This window comes from Oryctolagus cuniculus, chromosome 18 (assembly GCF_051225735.1).
Source record: "Oryctolagus cuniculus isolate XC-2025 breed Fujian yellow rabbit chromosome 18, ASM5122573v1, whole genome shotgun sequence".
In the NCBI taxonomy this organism is placed as follows: domain Eukaryota; kingdom Metazoa; phylum Chordata; class Mammalia; order Lagomorpha; family Leporidae; genus Oryctolagus; species Oryctolagus cuniculus.
The window spans coordinates 47,177,195-47,196,950 of NC_142884.1; the positions used below are offsets into that span (position 1 = coordinate 47,177,195).

General features: G+C 37.1%; 1 protein-coding gene across 39 annotated transcripts in view; it reads left to right on the top strand.

The window, feature by feature from the left end:
- Nucleotides 1–19,756, top strand: part of CHD9 (chromodomain helicase DNA binding protein 9) — a 281,829-nt gene that overhangs the window by 159,790 nt on the left and 102,283 nt on the right. For 21 of the 39 annotated variants that reach the window (XM_070063503.2, XM_089320025.1, XM_070063515.2 and 18 more), the window contains one exon: nucleotides 2,033–2,364. In XM_070063503.2, the coding sequence (XP_069919604.1) occupies nucleotides 2,033–2,364 (332 nt within the window). The other 18 variants (XM_070063507.2, XM_070063523.2, XM_070063508.2 and 15 more) reach the window with 3 other exon arrangements.

Below are 19,756 nucleotides of genomic sequence, written 5' to 3' on the forward strand. Positions count from 1 at the left end.
CATTCTTTATAAATAGGTCTCATTTGTTCATTTCAAATCATAAGCCTCTTTCTAGAACTTAAGTGAAAATGGCTTCATTTCCGTATTTTTAAAGTAATACTGTTAGCTTTTTGTTAGAAGAGACATTATCTAATTTCTTAAAGAAAAGTCACTTGTTAAGTGTTTATTTGCATGACCTGCTCTTTAACCCTTCAAGCTATTTCCGTATTTCAAATATATTAGAATATCGTGGAGAAAAGTGTTTTTCTCCGGTAAAAATTGCATTGGATTTTGTTTTTTTTTAAATACTGATAGCCACACAGAACTGTTTTACCAGATTTTGGTGATTTTTAAAAATAAGATTTTTTAACGTATATTTTTAAAAACTTTAGGAAATGGCAGAGTGAGAGTTAATGTGTTACATGGAGGGAAGAACAGTCCATTGGGGGTTAAATTGCAGAGTCTAATGGAATAATAACTGGTAGCACCATCTGCTGGCCTACTTCCGCAGAAGGAGTCAGTATTTTTAACGACATCTCTAATATTCATGCTGATGCATTTTGATGCTTTGTGCATTCATTTCTTTCTGTGCTTTGTTGGAATCTGGCTATCTGCTTACAGCTATTGAGGAAACTCTGCTTTTTTGGAGGGTTTACAGCCTTTATCATACCTAAATAGGATGAACAGTAGATATAAACTTGCCAAGGCAGAAATGTGTTGATAAATTAAAATGTGTATTTGTGGAGGGTTGTGCATCTCTTGGTTGCAGCTTGCTAAATAGGCCATTTAGGAATCTTCTTTCAATGCTTTTTTCTTGAGCACTGCCTGGGGTGGTGAAAAAGCAGAGGGCAAGCCTTTGTCTGACGCCAAAAATGTCTTCAGTGAAGAGGCCAAGAGGAAGGGTAAGTGAAAGCCTGAATGAGTGGGAGGAGGAGGGGTTCTTTGGGCTAAAAGGCTAATGGGATTGAATAACCTTCCTTATTACTGGCTGCTGCTGCGGGAGTCGTACTGCATCGCCATCTTGAGCTTGTTGCTGTTTTCTCGAGTCTTGGTTATTTGTTATAGCCTGTAGGCCTTAAGGTGGCATTTTAGCGAGCGATTCAAAACCCTCCTTCCCTTCCCAGTGCTGCAGCACTGCTATGAAATCTTTGATGAGGCAGGTATAGAAAAGATATCCAGTGAAGCACACTGGAATCAGCATGAAAATGTGTTTGAAAATTCCTGATGGTTTTTTCCTTTGCTATAGTCAGAGGCATGTTTACGGGTAAGAATATAACAAAACTGTGATCTAAGTATATGTGGATGAATGTGTGTTTGAAGAAGAAATTCTTTTTAAAATGCTTTTGATCTGCTTCCTGTGATATTGCTAAAATATTAATAATTTTAATGTAGAACTGTAAAACTTGTTTCTTTCCCAGATTGCTTGAGCAAAATAATTATGATCTAGAAAAGGGAAAAAAAATTCCACATTTAACTCTTCCATGGAAAAACTAAAACTTTCTCTAATTTTAAGTATGGGAATGTCTGTTTACTAACTAGCTATGTTGCTGCATTAAAATGACCTAAATGATTTCAGGTTCTAATTCAAGTTTTAAAGTAAAGGTTTTATTTTTGTAAAAATAATAATAAACTGTAAGGAATAGTTCTAAATTAAACTTCCTATTTTAAACCTATTAATAATTTTCAGAGTTTTGAAGTGGAGAGAAAAGAAGAGACTTCTATTTCAAATGCACAGAATATTTACAGGATAAAATTTGAGTGAACTATTTTTACAGGACAAAATATCACATTACCTTACTAACTGAAAAATGCTATGAAAATATCAATGAATCTATTACCAGTCTTGAAGCTACATTTTTAAAAGCAGCAGTTGAGCTGTTTCTACTAATTTCTAAGATAAGCAAAATGTCTTAATTTTTAATTTGTTTGTAGCACTCACGTATTTGTTCATGAAATTTTATTTTTCTACATAACTTTAAATTTTCGGAGATATTGTCAGTTATTTTACATGTACTTTGGTATATTCTATAAAACAATCTTTTGATCTCTCTAGCCTCCATCTTCCAAGAAGAATGATGGTTCTGGGACATATACTAAGTTGCAGAATACCCAGGTGAGGGTCATGTCTGAGAAGAAGCAGAGAAAAAAGGTGGAATCAGAAAGCAAGCAAGAAAAAGCTAATCGTATAATATCAGAGGCCATAGCAAAAGCAAAGGAGCGTGGGGAACGCAATATTCCACGAGTAATGAGCCCTGAAAACTTTCCTAGTGCTTCAGTTGAAGGAAAAGAGGAAAAGAAAGGTAGAAGGATGAAATCCAAACCAAAGGACAAAGACAGCAAAAAAACAAAACCTTGTTCTAAGTTAAAAGAGAAGACGAAAATTGGGTAAGTTGGTTAAAAATTAAATTCCTTTTTTTTTTAAAGTATACCCTGTCTAAATTACTTTTGATTTGAGTGTGATATATTTTACTCTCATTTAGAGTTTTAAATTTCCAGGTATCATGTATATCTTATTTCCTTTTTGAATGAATTAACTTATATTTCAGGATTCCCTAAATTTTCCTATTCTGTGAATGTAGCTTTTTGTACATTTTTTAAAATATCAGTAAATGGAATTCAAAATAGGAAAACGTTTCAGTCTGTGTAACTAAGGAAGGTAAAAAATAAGATCCATATTGCTATGCCAGCTTCAAATTCACTTTCTTTATGGACCATACATTGAAATTCTTTATAAGATTTTTATACTTCTTTATATATTTGTGTCTCACTGGGCACCTTATAGTTTTAGTTTTCTTGCCATTCTCTTTAGTTCTCAGACCCATAGCTTTGAACTAAATGGAAAGGCAAGAAAGCAAAAACTATGTAAGCCAACAATAAGCAGTTCCTGGGGCTTACTGATTTACTCATGTTCAGTCTCTGATTTACTTACTATAATAATGAGGCCAAGTGAGGATTAATGCTTGAAGAGAATTTTAAGGAAAAAGAGTTGCTGTAGGGGGATACATTAATTCTACTATTTTTATTTGCCTGCTTATGTAATACATTTTCAACAAACAAAATATAATAGGAGTTATTTGCTTTATATGTGCGTTTTGTTTTGCATGCAAGAGTAAATATAACCCAAGGTCAATGTGGTTTAAAATTATTTTGGAGGAACTGTTTGGTCATTTTTTTGAAAGCTTTATGTGGACTTTTGTATGAAGTGCTTAATCTTAATTTCTTCTTTCATATACACACAAAACACAATAAAGACCCCCTTTTGTTATGAAAGTCGTCATTTTTGAGAAATTATTGATTAAATAAATTTTTAGAACTATGATAATTTTGTAAGCCAAATGAATTCTTAGTATTTTAAATGCAGCCACAAGATTGAATTATTTACTTTGGTCATGATAGCATCATTAAATAGTACAGGCTTTCTTAAGATCAGTAAGTATTAGGATTGATTTTACATTTATTTGCAGACAACTAAAGTGAAATATCAAAGTTAGATTTCTTTTTTTATTAAAAGTTTTTAATATGAAAGTATCTTTTCTAAAGCTCTATCTAATTTTATTTAGGACACCCCATATTTAGCCTTTTGCTAGGTTAAAAGTTAATATGCTTAAAGTTTTCCAGTTTTAACTTGTTCAGAGATATGGTCAAAGCAGTGTACTATTTTAAAGGATAATATTTTGAAAAATGATGCATAAAATAAGAAATTGACCAATAAACTGCAGAAATTACAGCAGCAATTATTTGCTTTAAACTTGAAGGGAGCATCTAAAAGGAAACAATTCCAGAAGAGAATCTGGTTATGAAAAAGTAATGTACACAAGGGAAAATTAGTAATAATTGAATTCAAGAGAAGCATCAATTTTTTTATGATGGTATAGTATGGAATAGTAAAACTACTATGTTGTATTGACACATTTTGTGCTATTTGTATTTTTTTATTTGTAGGTAGATTATAATTAATCATTTTAATAACACCCAGCATTGTTCAATTTAGTATTTATTTTTAGGTAACAATATCAAGAAAACAGAAAATAAGAAAGTTGTACTAGGAATGACATTTTTCTATTTTAGTTAAGTATATGATAAGATAATGAGTAGTTCCTCAAAAAATGGACTGGTTGAGAGTATAGATCTTTTTTATAGAGGAGTTCATAAATTGTAGGCAGGTTAGCAAAATTGAAGCTTGCCTATATTATTAGGCTGTTGGAGTAAGACAATATCTTGATCATCTTTACCAACCAGAGATAAAAATAAGTGTCATGGTAGAGAAAAGGCATAGTTAGAATAAATGCAACTCATATACAATCCAGAATTCCAGTGTTACTCAGTTGAAATATTTAATTACCATGCCTTCAAATAAGAGACTATACTTTATAATTTTTAATTTCCTTAGTTTTCACTTTTTATGTGAAGTCATCGTTAAAAATAAGTTGCATTAGTACAGTTAGTTATGAAATGAATGTATTTCACAACTAGTTATGAAATATTTATTTTCTTTTTAAAACCCTTGTTTATTAATTTTAGAACATTTGGGTTACTAATATCAGATTATTGATATCAGATAATTTGTGAAACAATATATGCTGCATTGTAACCACCAGTACTATGATACATAAATTTAAAATGTAGTTCAGTTTGTAAACAATAATTTATGTGTGATGCACAGAGCTGTTATTTATTTAACCCACAGATGTAATTTAGAAGACCAATCTTAAAAAAAATAATAATGTCTCTGCTTGCTGGTATATTTGAAACCTTATCATTATTTGTCACTTTCATAGTTGTTTTTCAATGCAAGAAATAGAGCACTATCATATAGTCTAAGTTTTATAACAATTCTCTGAGTTAAACTGGGTAGACAGTACAATAATGTAGTTAAAGTCTATGGCTTTGGAGGCAATTGCATTTATTGAAATGCCAGTTCTATCACTTATATGTAGTATAACCCTGGAGAGGTGCTGAACCTCCCAACTCAAGATTCCTCATCTGTAAAATGGGAATGATGATAGTGCTTATCTCCTGGTGAAGTGAGTTCTTATCGTCAAGCCTAAACTCATCCAGCCACCCAGGTTTCTCTTTCCATTAAGACTGTGTTTCCATTAAGATCAGTTTGAAAGTCCAATAAAAGAGAAAAAGTGTTAACTTACTAAGGCAGATAATAGACTAGTGATACTATTAACTATTTTCACACAAGCATACCTCTGCTTATCAGGTTATCTAAAAGAGCATTTAAGATAAATAAATTTTGTTTGAAACGTGCATGGAATTTGAGAGAGTTGCCGATAGTTACCTGAAAAAGTTGAAATGGGAGTGACAGTGAAGTGTGAGGTAGAATTAGAAGCAAACCTTTTTCTGCTTTGACATTTTTCATAATCTTGCTGGTCAGGTGCTTAAAAACTACTTTTCAAATAGAACAACAGGTTTTCCTTAAATAATAATAGGTATATAATAGATACTCCATTAATGGAATGGAATGAATTTTATGAAATGAATGAATGGAAAGAAGATTGAACATTGAATGATACCAAATGGTTGAATTTGATTTGTTAAATTGAAAACAGAAATGGCAAACTAATCTGTTCATAAAACTGCAGAGACATAACTAATGATATTAGTGAGTTAGACTCTAAAGTTAATTAGTAAAATTCATTCTAAAACCCCAAAATGTTCTTATGACTTAGTTTGGTTATTTGGATTATATATTAGAACTTCACATGATTTGACTGAAACAGTTTTAACTTTATGCTTTATAACTTTGAGCTTTATGTTTCCATGTTGTCAGTCTGAATTTACTTCTTTGTTTTGTAGATTATCTGACAGACATAAAGTTATGCTTTTGTTATTTTAAAATGTTCTCATAGTCCTATAAAATTAATCAGTTTTAGCCTTTTGAAATTAAGCTCCTCTAGGGGACCAGCATGTGGCGCTGTGGGTTAAACCACCACCTGCAACACCAGCATCCCGTATGAGCACCAGTTTAAGTCCTGGCTTCTCCACTCTCAATCCAGCTAAGTGTACCTGGAAAAGCATTGGCTGATGACCCGAGAACCTGGGTCCCTGCCACCCATATGGGAGACCTGGATAGAGTTCCAGGCTCTTGGCTTCAACCTGGTTTGGTCCTGGCTGTTGCAGCCATTTTGGGAGTAAAACAGAAGAGAAAAAAAATCTCTCCTGTCTGTAACTCTGCATTTTAGATAAGTGAAATCTTAAAAAAATTAAAAAAGAAAAACAACTTAAAACTTTCCTTTTTTGTATTACTCATAATTATCCTAGTTATCAAGTCCAAGAAGTAACTTTCCTTTCTAGTTACAGCAGAAAATATCTAAATTTGGAGACATTCATCAAAACCCAGTAGAAAATAAGTTTAAGTATGTTATGAAGAAAACACTTAGATCTCAGAATTAAATTCTACTTTTATTTGCTAGTCTTTTGAACTCCCAAGAAGGAAGGAAGAAAATAATATCTTAAAATTACTTACCATGTTCCATACATATTCATGTATATGTATATTTTTAGTAAAACTAACTTGTATTTATGTCTCTTTTAAAAATTTTACTTGTTTGGGGCTGGCACCGTGGCGCACTGGGTTTGTCCTCCGCCTGTGGTGCCAGCATCCCATATGGGCACCGGGTTCTAGTCTCGGTTGCTCCTCTTCCAGTCCAGCTCTCTGCTGAGGCCTGGGAAGGCAGTGCAGGATGGCCCAAGTGCTTGGGCCCCTGCACCCGCATGGGAGACCAGGAAGAGGCACCTGGATCCTGGCTTCAGATCAGTGTAGCTCCAGCCGTAGAGGCCATTTGGGGGTGAACCATCGGATGGGAGACCTTTCTCTCTGTCTCTATCTGTAACTCTACCTATCAAATAAATAAATAAAAAAATTTTACTTGTTTGAAAGACAGAACTCTCATCTGCCGGTTCACTTACCAAATATCTACTACAGTTGAGGCTGGAGTAGGCCAAAGCCAGGAACTGGAGACTGATTCCAATCTCCCATGTAGATGGTAGGTATCCAACTACTTTTTCCATCACTGCTGCCTCCTTGAGTACACATTAGCAGCAAACTGGAATTGAGAGTAGCCAGGACTCAATCTTAATTGCTGTGCAGAATGCCTGCCCTACATGTATGTCTTTAGAGAAATATTTCCATCTATAGAACAAAATCTAAGTAAAAAATAAATCATCAGAAATTTTCACTTTATAGTACATATAAATAAAGTGACATGGCCCCTAATTGCAAAATTTTCAAAGTCATACTTGAATAAAATATAAACACATTAATTAATAATTGTTTCTCGTTACATAACAAGACAGTTGTAGAGACTGGCCATTGTCTTGGTGATTAAGATGCTTGTATCCCATATCACAGTGCCTAGGTACTGAATCCCAGCTCTGTTCCCACTTCTAGCTTCCTACTAATGAGCACAGCAGTGATGGCTCAAGTAGTTGGACCCCTGTCACCCATGTTGAATAACATGTCTCTGTCTCCTGGCTTCACCTTGTCTCAGATCCAGCCTTTGCAGACATTTGGGGAGTGAACTCATTAATAGGAGCTCTCACTTTGTCTCTGTTTCTCTCTGTGTGTCTCTGTTCTCAAATTTTTTTAAAAAAGGAGTGATAAATGAGTAGTATACATTTATTATTAATCATACACCATTAGTATTCTATATATAAATTCTGTAATTTTTAAAGCCAAGCAGATAAAATGTTTTACTAATTTTTCTACTTAACATCTAAATTATAAAGCTCAGTGGAAATCTGAAACATACTCATTCATAGAAAGAGTAGATCTGTATATTATTTTTGAATTTCAATGAAAACTTAAATTTCCATTTTTAAAAATTATACCTTGGGGCCTGCGCTGTGGCATAGTAGGCTAAGCTTCCGCCTTTGGCGCCAGCATCCCATTTGGGCACCAATTCAAGTCCTGGCTGCTCCTCTTCTGATCCAGCTCTCTGCTATGGCCTGGGAAAGAAGTAGAAAATGGCTCAAGTGTTTGGGCCCCTGTACCCATCTTGGAGACCCAGAAGAAGCTTCTGGCTCCTGGCTTCAGATCGGCCCAGCTCTGGCCATTGCAGTCATTTGGAGAGTGAACCAGTGGATGGAAGACCTTTCTTTCTTCCAGTCTCTCCCTCTGTCTGTAACTCTACCTCTCAAATAAATAAATAATTTTTTTAAAAAAGAATTATACCTTTACATGAAACTAGTAAGATTTATTAGCAGAATGATGTAGCACATTTTACTGAATCTAAGATGTCATTGATTATAAAACAGTTATTACCAGTTAAAATTGTGGCATGTTATTAAATGAATCCTGATAGCAGAGCTGTTAGTTTATGAAAAATATATATCTTTTAAGAAATAATATTAGACTGAACTCATAAATATATTGACTAATAAATACTTATCTAATACTTGGATTATTAGTGATTATTTATATGAAACAACTTAGTGTTTTTTATTCCTCCTTTTGGAAAAAATGAGTGCAACTTTAAACAGGAAATAATAGTCCAATTTACCAAAAACCCACAGTGTTATTGGCATATATTTCAGATTTACAGTTTTATCTAAAAGAAGGGACAAACTTGATCACTTTCCCCAAGATAGGTTTAGTAGGAAGTCTTTTTAAAAAAATTTTATTTTATTTTATTTTATTTATTTGAAAGAGTTACAGAGTGAGGTAGAGACAGAGAGAGAGAGGTCTTCCATTTGCTGTTTCACTCTCCCAGATGGCCGCAAGGGCCTGAGTTGTGCTGATCTGGAGCCAGGAGCCAGGAGCTTCTTCCGGGTCTCCCATATGGGTGCAGGGTCCTAAGGACTTGGGCCATCCTCTACTGCTTTCCCAGGCCACAGCAGAGAGCTGGTCTGAAGAGGAGCATCCAGACTAGAACCAGCACCCATATTGGATGCTGGCACTTCAGGCCAGGGCTTTAACCCTCTGTGCCACAGTGCCGGCCTAATAGGAAATCTTGAGCTGAACTTTAAACCTGAGGGGTTTCATTGAGTTAAATGTTTATAAACAACAACAAAAAAGTTTGTTTGATTACTTTAAAATAACTTCAGTATCTTTTGCTTGATTTGTAAAGAAAAAATAATAGAATTTTGCCTCTTCACTTTTGATGAATTGGGTGTGTTAATTACAACAAATGGACTAATTGGGTAAGATTCATTGTCCAATTATTGCAATGAGAGAATCAACAGGGGGCAATTACAGATTGACACAGTGTAGAATGCAGCTTGTTACACAGTATCTACTAATAACATGTGGGTAGGATTTAGATGAGTGCATAAATTACATCTGAAAATCAAATATAGACATGTCAAGTATAAACACTGTGGTTTACTAGTGCCTGCACTTATCAAATGAATTAACATTTCAAATTTAGGTCTTAGTTTGAAATTGTCCTTTAATGTCAAGAAAAAAAACCCATGTTTTGATATTTAGCTTATCTGCTGGCCTGAATATCTGCTGCTGCAGTTTGCTAACATTGATAACATCTTTTTAAAACAAATTTTGCATGTGCTTTTATTAACTTATTCGGTATTTGTCACTTTACTTTTGGGAATATTTATCCTTACAATAGAAAACTGTCATTGTCTTGGTAGAATATATTTATAATAATATTTTAGTTTTACTTGCAGGGAAATTTTATTTAAAAATATTCCATTTGTTTGAAAGGCAGAGAGATCTAGAGCTCCCATCTGCTGGCTTAGTCATCAAATGCCCACAATGACTGGGGCCAGGACAGACCTATGCCCTGGAACAGGAATTCAGCCTGGTTCTCCTGCATGGACAGCAGAGACCCTACTACTTGAGCTGTCACCCACTGCCTCCCAGAGCACGCTTTAGCAGGACATTCTGATCCAAAATACCTAATTGGTGTCTTTAACTTTAGGCCAAATGCCTACCCCAAAATTTTGTTTTAGACTACATACAGTAACCCCTATAGTCCATGATAGAAAAACAGAATGTTCTGTGACAGTTGGCTAGTGTGCTTAACTGATTCTGTTTTTCTACTTTAAAAAAAAAAAAAAGGTTTATTTATTTTTTTGAAAGATAGAATTTCCATGTTCTGGTTCACTCCCCAAATATCTGCAGTGGCCAGGGCTGGGCCAAGCCAAAATTAGGAACCTGGAACTCCATTCTAGTCTCCTATGTGGGTGACAGTGGCCCAGACACTTGGGCCATCTTGCCCCGCCTTTCCCAGGTGCATTTGGAGGGAGCTGGACATCAAGCAGAGCAGCCAGGGATTTATCTGGTGCTCCAGTATAGGATGCTGGCATAGCAGGCAGCAGCTTAATCTGCTGCACTGCAGTGCTGGCCTTTCTGCTTTTATTTTTACTTTTTAATTAAGATTTATTTATTTATTTGAAAGGCAGAATTACAGAAATAGAGAGAGATCTTCTACCCTCTCCTCACTCCCCAAAATGGTCACAGTGCCAGAGCTTTAACTGGGTCTCCCATGGGAGGCAGGGACCTAAGTACTTGGACCATCTTCTGCTGCCTTCCCAGGTGCATTAACAGGGAGCAGGATCACAAGCAGACCAGCCAGTACTGGAACTGGTGCTTCTGTATGGGATGTCAGCATCACAGATGGCAATTTAACCTGCTTTGCCTCAACACTGGCCCCTATACTTCTAAAACATCTGATTTTCTTCATATACTTCTTGAGGCTGACTGGTCATTGTCTAGGCAATAGAGATTTCTGGTTGTTAGATAACTTTTAACCTTTTTTTTTAAGATTTAATTTATTTGAAAGTCAGAGTTACACAGAAAGAGGAGAGGCAGAGGCAGAGAGAGAGATTTTCCATCCGATGGTTCACTCCCCAGATGGCCACAATGGCCGGAGCCGTGCCGATCCAAAGCCAGGAGCCAGGAGCTTCTTCCCGGTTTCCTACACGGGTGCAGGGGCCCAAGGACTTGGGCCATCTTCTACTGCTTTCTCAGGCCATAGCAGAGAGCTGGACAGGAAGTGGAGCAGCCAGGTCTTGAACCAGTGCCCATATGGGATGCTGGCGCTTCAGGCCAGGGTGTCAACCCACTGCACCACAGCACCGGCCCCAGATAACTTTTAACCTTAATAATTTATTTTAAAAATATATTTTCTCATTTCTTTGTTCATTAAACTATTGTTATTAAATATTTATTGACTAGTTGAAGTCTATGTGTTATTTTAAAATCAGTAAAATATGTTGGAATCGTAACCTAGGATTATAAAAATGTATATTTTCATCTACTTGAAAGGCAAAGTGACAGAGAGAGAGACAAGAGATGTTCCATGTGCTGGTTCTGTCCCCAAATGCCTACAGTAGCCAGGGCCAACCCAGTCTGAGGTCAAGAGCTCAGAACTCCATCCCAGTTTCACACATGGGTGGCAGGGGCACAAGTACTTGGTTTGCCATCCAGTAACTCCCAGGATGTATCATCAGGAAGCTGGATCAGAAGCAGAGCAAAAGAACTCCAAATGGCACTCGACATGGGATGTGAGTGTCCCAAGCAGTGGCTTAGCCTGGGTGCCACAATGAATGCTCTTGATTATCTAGAATTTAAGACCTTCCTTGTCTGGTATTAGATTTGTTACTTTGGGTTTGTGTTTGATATTTCAGGGCTGAACTTTCCCCTATTGGTATGGTGGGACCATACCTAGTTTAGAATTTTCTCAGAATCAACTGAGATATCGTGATTAAAGACACTTTGAAATATTAATCATCTTACAAATATAAAATAGTCTAATAATCTGGAATCTTTAAAAAATTTTTTGTTCCATTTGTTTATTTGAGAGGAAGAGAAAAACAGATAAACAGTGAGAACACTGATCTGCCAGTTCACTACCCAAATGCCCTGGAGCTAGGAATTCAGTGGGTGGCAGGGACCCAACCACTTGAGCCATCACAGCTGGCTTCCAGGATCTACAAGTAGCAGAAAGCTGGAATCATAAGTTGAGGCCAGGAGTAGAACCCAGGCACTCCATTATGGGATGCAAGTGTCTTAACTGCTAGGCTAAACACCTGCCCCCACGGATATTTTTTCTGGAGTTTTCTGTAGTGTTATTTTGTGAGCCCATGATTCTCAAACCTAGTGGAGGATCAGAACTCCTGGGATTTTTTTTTTTTTTAATAGATTGATTGATTTGAAAGCCAGAATAACAGAGAGAGAGATCTTTCATCTGCTGGTTCCCGTCACTCCCCAGATGGCAGCAACAGTCAGGGCTGGACCCCGCCAAAGCCAGGAGACAGAACTTCACCTGAGTCTCCCACATGGGTGGCAGAGGTCCAGGCATTTCGGCCATCCACTGCTTTCCCAGGCCATAAGCAAGGAGCTGGATCAGAAGTGGAGCAGCGGCTGGAACTGGCGCAGTGGCTTAGCGGGTAGGACCACCGCCTGCAGTGTCAGTATCCCATATGGGTGCTAGTTGGAGTTCTGCTGCTCCACTTCTGATCCAACTCTCTGCTACGGCCTGGGAAAGCAGTAGAGGATGGCCCAAGTCCTTAGACTCCTAAATCCGCATAGGAGACCTGGAAGAAGCTCCTGGCTTTGGCTTGGCCCAGCTTCTGCTGTTGCGGCCATTTGGGGAGTGAACCAGCAGATGGAAGACCTGTCTCTCTGTCTCTCATTCCCTTTGTCCATGACTCTACCTCTCAAATGAATAACTAAAAATCTTAAGAGCAACAACAACAACAAAAAGAAGTGGAGCAGTTGGGACACAAACCGACACCTGTGTGGGATGTCAGTGTCAAAGATGACAGCTTGTCTCAGTATATGACAATGCCTGGCCTTTGGAGGAATATTTTTAAAGCCTTATTGGAGTCCCATTTGCTTGATCAGAATCCTGGAATTGGAACTCACAAATCTAGGTTATTGTTTGGTTTTTAATAACTTTATACTTGTGAAAATAGGACAGAAGTGTCTTTAGCTCTTCTTCCAGCTACCTCAAATATTAACATCTGATATGGGGCCAGCGCTGTGGCTCAGTGGGTTAATGCCTTGGCCTGAAGCGCCGGAATCCCATATGGGCGCCGGTTCGAGACCTGGCTGCTCCACTTCCGATCTGGCTCTCTACTATGGCCTGGGAAAGCAGTGCAAGATGGCCCAAGTCCTTGGGCCCCTGCACCCACATGGGAGACCAGGAAGAAGCTCCTGGCTCCTGGCTTCGGATCTGCACAGTTCCGGCCGTTGCGGCCAATTGGGGAGTGAACCATCTGATGGAAGACCTCTCTCTATCTCTGCCTCTCCTTTCTCTGTGTAACTCTGACTTTCAAATAAATAAAATAAATCTTTAAAAAAATCTGATTAAACCATACAACATCTATACAATCATATTAACTAATCTGCAGACTTAATGCAAACTTTGTTTTTTTGTGGGGATGTAGGACAGGATCCAATTTAGGTTCCCACATTTCATTTTGTCATCATGCCTTCTTAATTTCTTCCAGATTGAGATAATTTCTGAATTATTTTTTCATGACATTTTCAACATGGAAGTACAATGGCCAGTTATTTTGAATTATGTTCATCAATTTGAGTTTGTCTCATTTTTCCTCATGAGGAACCTGTTTTTTAAACAGGCACCTTTCTGATGAAGTTGGTTCTACATATTTTAGATATATAATATACACTGATAGGATTTCATAATTTCCAATCAGTGTTCCACTTAAGTAATCCTCATTTTGAAGCTTTTAAATTGTGTATACTTTTTTATTAAAAATTCGGAATTACCAAGAATGACTTCAAGTTTCAGAATTGCCTTGTCATTGGAAATGGTATGCTTTTTAAACAGAAACATTCTGGACTGGAGGAAAGATTCTGTTTAGAGGAAACTGCTATGTAAGAACCTACAGTACCTCTTACAGTGTCAATGAGAACCTGAACTGGATCCTGGCAGAAAATAAATTGCAGAATCAGCTTTTTTCATGTCTTATAAATGTGCTGTTTTTAAACAGAAACATTTTGGACTTGGAAACATTATAGATTTAGAAAGATTTAGTAGGAAAGGACTACATAAGAATCTAAAATACCTCTTACAAGTTAAACTGGAACCTGAATTGGATTCTGGCCAAAAAAAATTTTTTTAAATCAACTTCTGTCTTGTCATGGAAATGTACCCCCTCCCTTTTTTTTTTTAAAGATTTATTTATTTTAAAAGCAGAGATACAGAGAGTGAGAGAGATATCTTCCATCTGCTTGTACACTTCCCAAATTGCTGCAATGGCTGGGCCATCTTCCACGGCTTTCCCAGACACATTAGCAGGGAGCTGGATCGGAAATGGAGCAGCCGGGACTGGAACTTACTCATATGAGATGCTGGCACTGCAGTGGAGGCTTAACCTTCAATGCTACAATGTCAGCTCCTGAAATGTACAGCAGAAATATACCCTTTTTAAACAGAAATATTTTGGACTTAGAGTGGTTTAGTAGGAAATTATAATATCTGAAATGACTCCTGCTAAGTTATAATTTGAATAAGACTTATTAGGTTGTGAAATGGTTAATAAATTTGTGAAATCGGGTGGTATTTTAGGAGCACAGAAAAAATCTTGAAAGAAAAACAGAACATAAGGAAAATAAACTTTCCTGTTTTTGTTTTTAAGTAAATTTTTCCAATAATATAACAGAGGCTTATCTAAAACATATGGGAATCATTTTATCTATTAGGTAGTGCTTATTAATTAGTATTTATTTTCTAGGTATTTAGGTAATATTTATCATAAAAGTGTTTAAGCAGCTTCATCGTTTGTCCTTAAAGAATCTTCCTTTAATCCGCATATAGTACTAGAAAGAACAGCATAAGTGCTGCACACTCACTTGTAAACTAGGAAAAATATTTGAATGTCTGTTTCCCTCATTTCGTTGAATTTTTTTATTCAGTGAAATTTGAATTTTAAAGTAACCATGTAGATAATGTATCAGAGTATATTTCACATAATTTATTTAGGCTACCAAACATTGAGAAAATACCTTTTTAAACAATATATTAAAGAATGTTAACAAGCCTTTATTTGCATTTCATAGGAAAATATTTAAGCACCAAAATCTAATTTTACTAATTTTTTTCTTATCTACAAACCTGTCTATCCATTTAGGGTTGGAGATGGATATCAAATGGGACAGAGTATCAAGTATATATTATACTATCTAATTTTATATACTGTTGTCCCAGGCTTTGCCATTGAACATCATCTGTAAGGGATAGGCATTGTGGTGCCATGGGTTAAGCTGTAGCTTGGGACTGTCACGGCCACATCCTGTATCAGGGTGCCCCATTCAGTCCTGGATCCCCCAGTTCCCTTTCAGCTTCCTACTAATGCACCTGGGAAGATAGCCATTGATGGCCCAAATGCTTGGGTTCCTGCCACCCGCGTGGGAGACCCAGATGGATTTCTGGCCCCTGGCTTTGGCCTGGCCCAACCCTGGCTGTTGTGGAAATTTGTGGGGTGAACCAGTGGATGTAAGATATTCTCTCTCTCTCTCTCTCTCTCTCTCTCTCTCTGCCTTTGAAATCTTTTAGAATGCAAAGAGAAAAGTCATCTATAGAAGAGCTTTATCACAGACAGGTTAATGGGTATCTTCAGGAGGTTGTTAATGGAACACACATGAGAGATGAATTTCTGAGAAACCAATAATGTCTTGTTTCTTGGTCTGGAAGCTGGTAACAAGTATTTTCAATTTGAGAAAATTCTTTGAGCTATAGTCTTGTGTGTGCTATTCTGAATTTACATTGTGTTTTAATATTAATGTACTTTTGTACTGTTAGCTTTACAGAACATAAGGGATTAAATTTGGGGTCATTTTGAGATAGTGTTATCTGTGAAATATCCACATGGATATGTCTGATAAGCAGTTGATTATTTGGAGGATATCTTCAAACTTTAAAATATAATAAAAAATGTGTATTGTGAAAAAAAAAAACTGCATGGATTTCAAAAAGTATTGGCACCAAAACAAAGTTAACTTTTAAAACCACTTTTCCATGAACCTTATGAAGTCCTGACCTATGAGTCTGACGCTTGGGGATTGGAACCTAGAAACAAGAAATTTGGAGATGTGTTCTGAATGCATTGTTAGGCAATCTTGTCGTTGTGTGAACATCACGGAGAATACTTCACACAAACCTAGGTGTCATAGATGAGTCACTCAACTCTGATGCAGTCAAGAGACAGTAAACATAAGATGTATGAAGTTGCTGCTGATGTAGCATGTATTGTTTTTTGTTTTAAAGATTTATCTATTTATTTGAAAGGCAGAGATACAAAGAGGCAGAGGCAGAGGGAGAGAGAGAAAGAGAGAGAGAAAGAGAGAGAGGTTTTTTATCTACTGGTTCACTCCCCAAATAGCCACAGTGGGCGGAGCTGGGCAGATCCAAAGCCAGGAGCCAGGAGCTTCTTCCTGGTCTCCCACACAGGTGCAGAGAGAGAGGTCTTCCATTCGCTGGTTCATTCCCCAGTTGGCTGCAACAGCCAGAGCTGCACAGATCCGAAGCCAGGAGCCAGGAGGTTCTTTCGGATCTCCCACATGGGTGCAGGAGCCCAAAGATTTGGGCCATTTTCCACTGCTTTTCTAGGCCATAGCAGAGAACTGGATCAAAAGTGAAGCAGCTGGAACTCAAACCTGTGCCCATGTGGGATGCCGGCACTGCAGGCAGTGGCTTTACCTGCTACAACCCAGCGCCCCCAACATGGTATAGTTTTACAGTAAACTTTTTTATATGCATAGAAGGGGTACACTCTAACAGTAAAAAGTATAATGCAGTAAATACAGAAACAGTAACAGTTGCTTATTATCAAGTATTACATATTATGCATAACTGTACTAAATTTTTGTACATCTGTAAGCACAGTAGTAGGTTTGTTTATACCAGCATGTCTACAAACATGTGAGGAATGTGTTGTACTATGACTGACTAAGATGTCACTAGGAAATAAGAATTTTTCAGCTTCATTATAATTTTATGGGAATAATGTCATATATGTGGTCGGTCCATCATTGAGAAATCATTATGTGGTACATGACTATAGATTATAGTAAATCTCCTGGGTACAGTATTTCAAAAGATAAGAAGACTGAAAATAGAACTTTGATAAACACCAAAGTTGTTTTTTTTTTTTTTTTAAGAATTATTTTATTTATTTGGAAGAGTTCAGAGAGAGGTAGAGCCAGAGAGAGAGAGGTCTTACATTCCGCTGGTTCACTCCCCAAATGACTGCGGTGGCCAGAGCTGAGCTGATCCAAAGCCAGGAGCCAGGATTCTTCTGGGTCCCCCATGTGGGTACAGGGGCCCAAGCACTTGGGCCATCCTTTACTGTTTTCCCGGGTCATGGCAGAGATTTGGACTGGAAGTGGAGCAGCCACATGGGATGCGAGAGCTGCAGGCTGGGTCTTTAACCCGCTGCACCACAGCACCAGCCCCAAACACCGAAGTTCTTAAGGGGGCTGGCTGAAGAGTTGTGAAAGACTGAATCCTGATGAAACATTCAAGGAAAAGATGGAGTAAAAGGAATCACAGTTTAGTGAGAGGAAAATTAATGAGCTCTGGAATATTATTGTGTCATGGAGCCAAAGCTGCATGAATAGGAAATAGTTGTTACATATTGGTGGATAAGACTTTAAATTTTTCTATTGAATTTGTCATTTGTCATTTGAAAAACCATTGTTGGCCTTAGACATTAGGAGTCCATGCTTAGTTTCTGTCTGTTCTTATTATCTGTGTGACTTTAGGAAGTTACTCAATATCTGTAAGCCAAAATTTCCTCTGCTTATAAAATAATGATACTGCTTCTCAGAGTTGTGTAAGAGAATGCATACAAAGAAAGTCAAAGGTTGATTCATGTAAACAGTGAATAAATGAAAGCTATGAATACAAAATTACTGAGATTGAAATGACTTTTGAGAACTACTGAAAAGATAAGAATGAGGAAGAACAAGATCATAAGTAAATAAATCTCTAACAGTAGATAATGTCCTTAAGGGAGAGTGTTATTTTTGGAAATAGGACTGGAAGAGGGAGGAAATGGAGAAACTGATGAGAAGGAATGGAGGGAACTACTTTTGGATCCTTAGAGTTGTTTCAGAGTATCTTTCTATTTCCTCTGATTTCCGGGTTCCAACGTAAGCCATATATGACTTATGTTGGAACCTGGAAATCAGAGAAAATAGACACATTTTATTCTTACTTTATGCACACATTCAGAATAACACAGGTAGATACTAAGTATTATCATTATCCCAAGAGTAATACAGGAATAAATTATTCTGTAACTTTTTCTTGCCTTACATCTGGTCATCCAGTCAATAACCACATTCTATTGGTTCTGCTTCCACAATTTAAAAAAACTGTTTTCTTTCTTTACCTCTTCATCCACATTGCCATGGCTGGAGACTGCTTCCTTTGTCTCTAACCTAATTCTCATTTGCTTTGTCACTGGTTTTTCTGTCTTGTATTTCACTTCCTTCTAGTCACATTGCTCCATTGTTTAAAATTCTTGCATTTTAGGGCCAGCAACTATGATGCGGCAGGTTAAGTCACCACCTGCAGCACCAGCATCTCATATGGGTTCGAGTCTCTGCTGCTTCACTTCCAGTCCAGCTCCCTGGTAATGCGCCTGGGAAAAGCAGTAGAAGATGACCCAAGTGCTTGGGCCCCTGTACCCACATGGCATATAGGATAAAGCTCCTGTCTTCTAGCTCCTGGCTTCAGCCCAGCCCAGCCCTGGTTAATGCAACCATTTGGGGAATGAACCAGAGATGGAAGAGCTCTCTTTCTGCCTCTCCCTGTCTGTCTGTAACTCTGCCTTTCAAAAGAATAGATAAATAAGTCTTAAAAAGTTGCCTTAGTTTTTCATTCAGAAATATCTCAGTGCCTATTCACTGAATATTTTTTGCTACTGGATGGATAAGACTGATTCCTTTTAAATTCTTATCCTGTGGAGCATGAAAACTGGCCCTAAAATGTTAACTCCTCACATGCCATATAAGGCCTTATGGTTGCCCAGCCCCTTCCTTTTTCCTACAATACTCTGTATATTCTTGTCATGCTATTCTTCTTTGGTATCCAACTGCCTGGAATGGACCTTGACTTCTCTTTTACTACCTGTTATACTCTTTTTCATCATTCAATTCCTATCTCAAACTTCACCTTTTCTCCAAAATTTCCTTTACTATTCAGTAAACATAAGCATGTCTTCTTTTGTGCCAGCCTCCACTTTTAGCATTATGGCTGTGATCACAGTCTATGGTTAGGAGCTACCCCTTTATCTTCATATTCTAGAATCTTGATAAGTGCATGGCATATAGTAATTAGAAATAGTTATCATTAGTTGAGAGATTAGTATGTGTCAAGATTGTGCTAAGAGCTAACATACATTAGACCACTTAATTCTGACAATGGAGTTAGCTATTATATTTATTTTCCACACAAAGAAACTAAGGCTAAAAAAACAAAGTAATTTGCCCATTGTCTCACAGATAGTTAAATGAGGGGGGAGTAAAGGTTTCAGTTTTTGGCCATGTGATTTCAAAGTGCATGCTCTTAAATTCCAAGTTCCCCCACTTTAGTAAATAATTGTTGGAAGAATTCTGATATCCTTCTAAAATATTTATTATACCTGAAAATAATTTGGAAGTTTTCAATTTTTAGAATATAGATGTCTGAAATGAAATTTTGCTGATTAGTAATTACCATAGTTTAGGATTACGATGGTACTTTAAGATCATGTCCCTGTATCTGGTGAAGCAGATAATGAAATTTGAAACCACTGTTATCATTCTAGATATCTTTAATTTGGTCTGTGT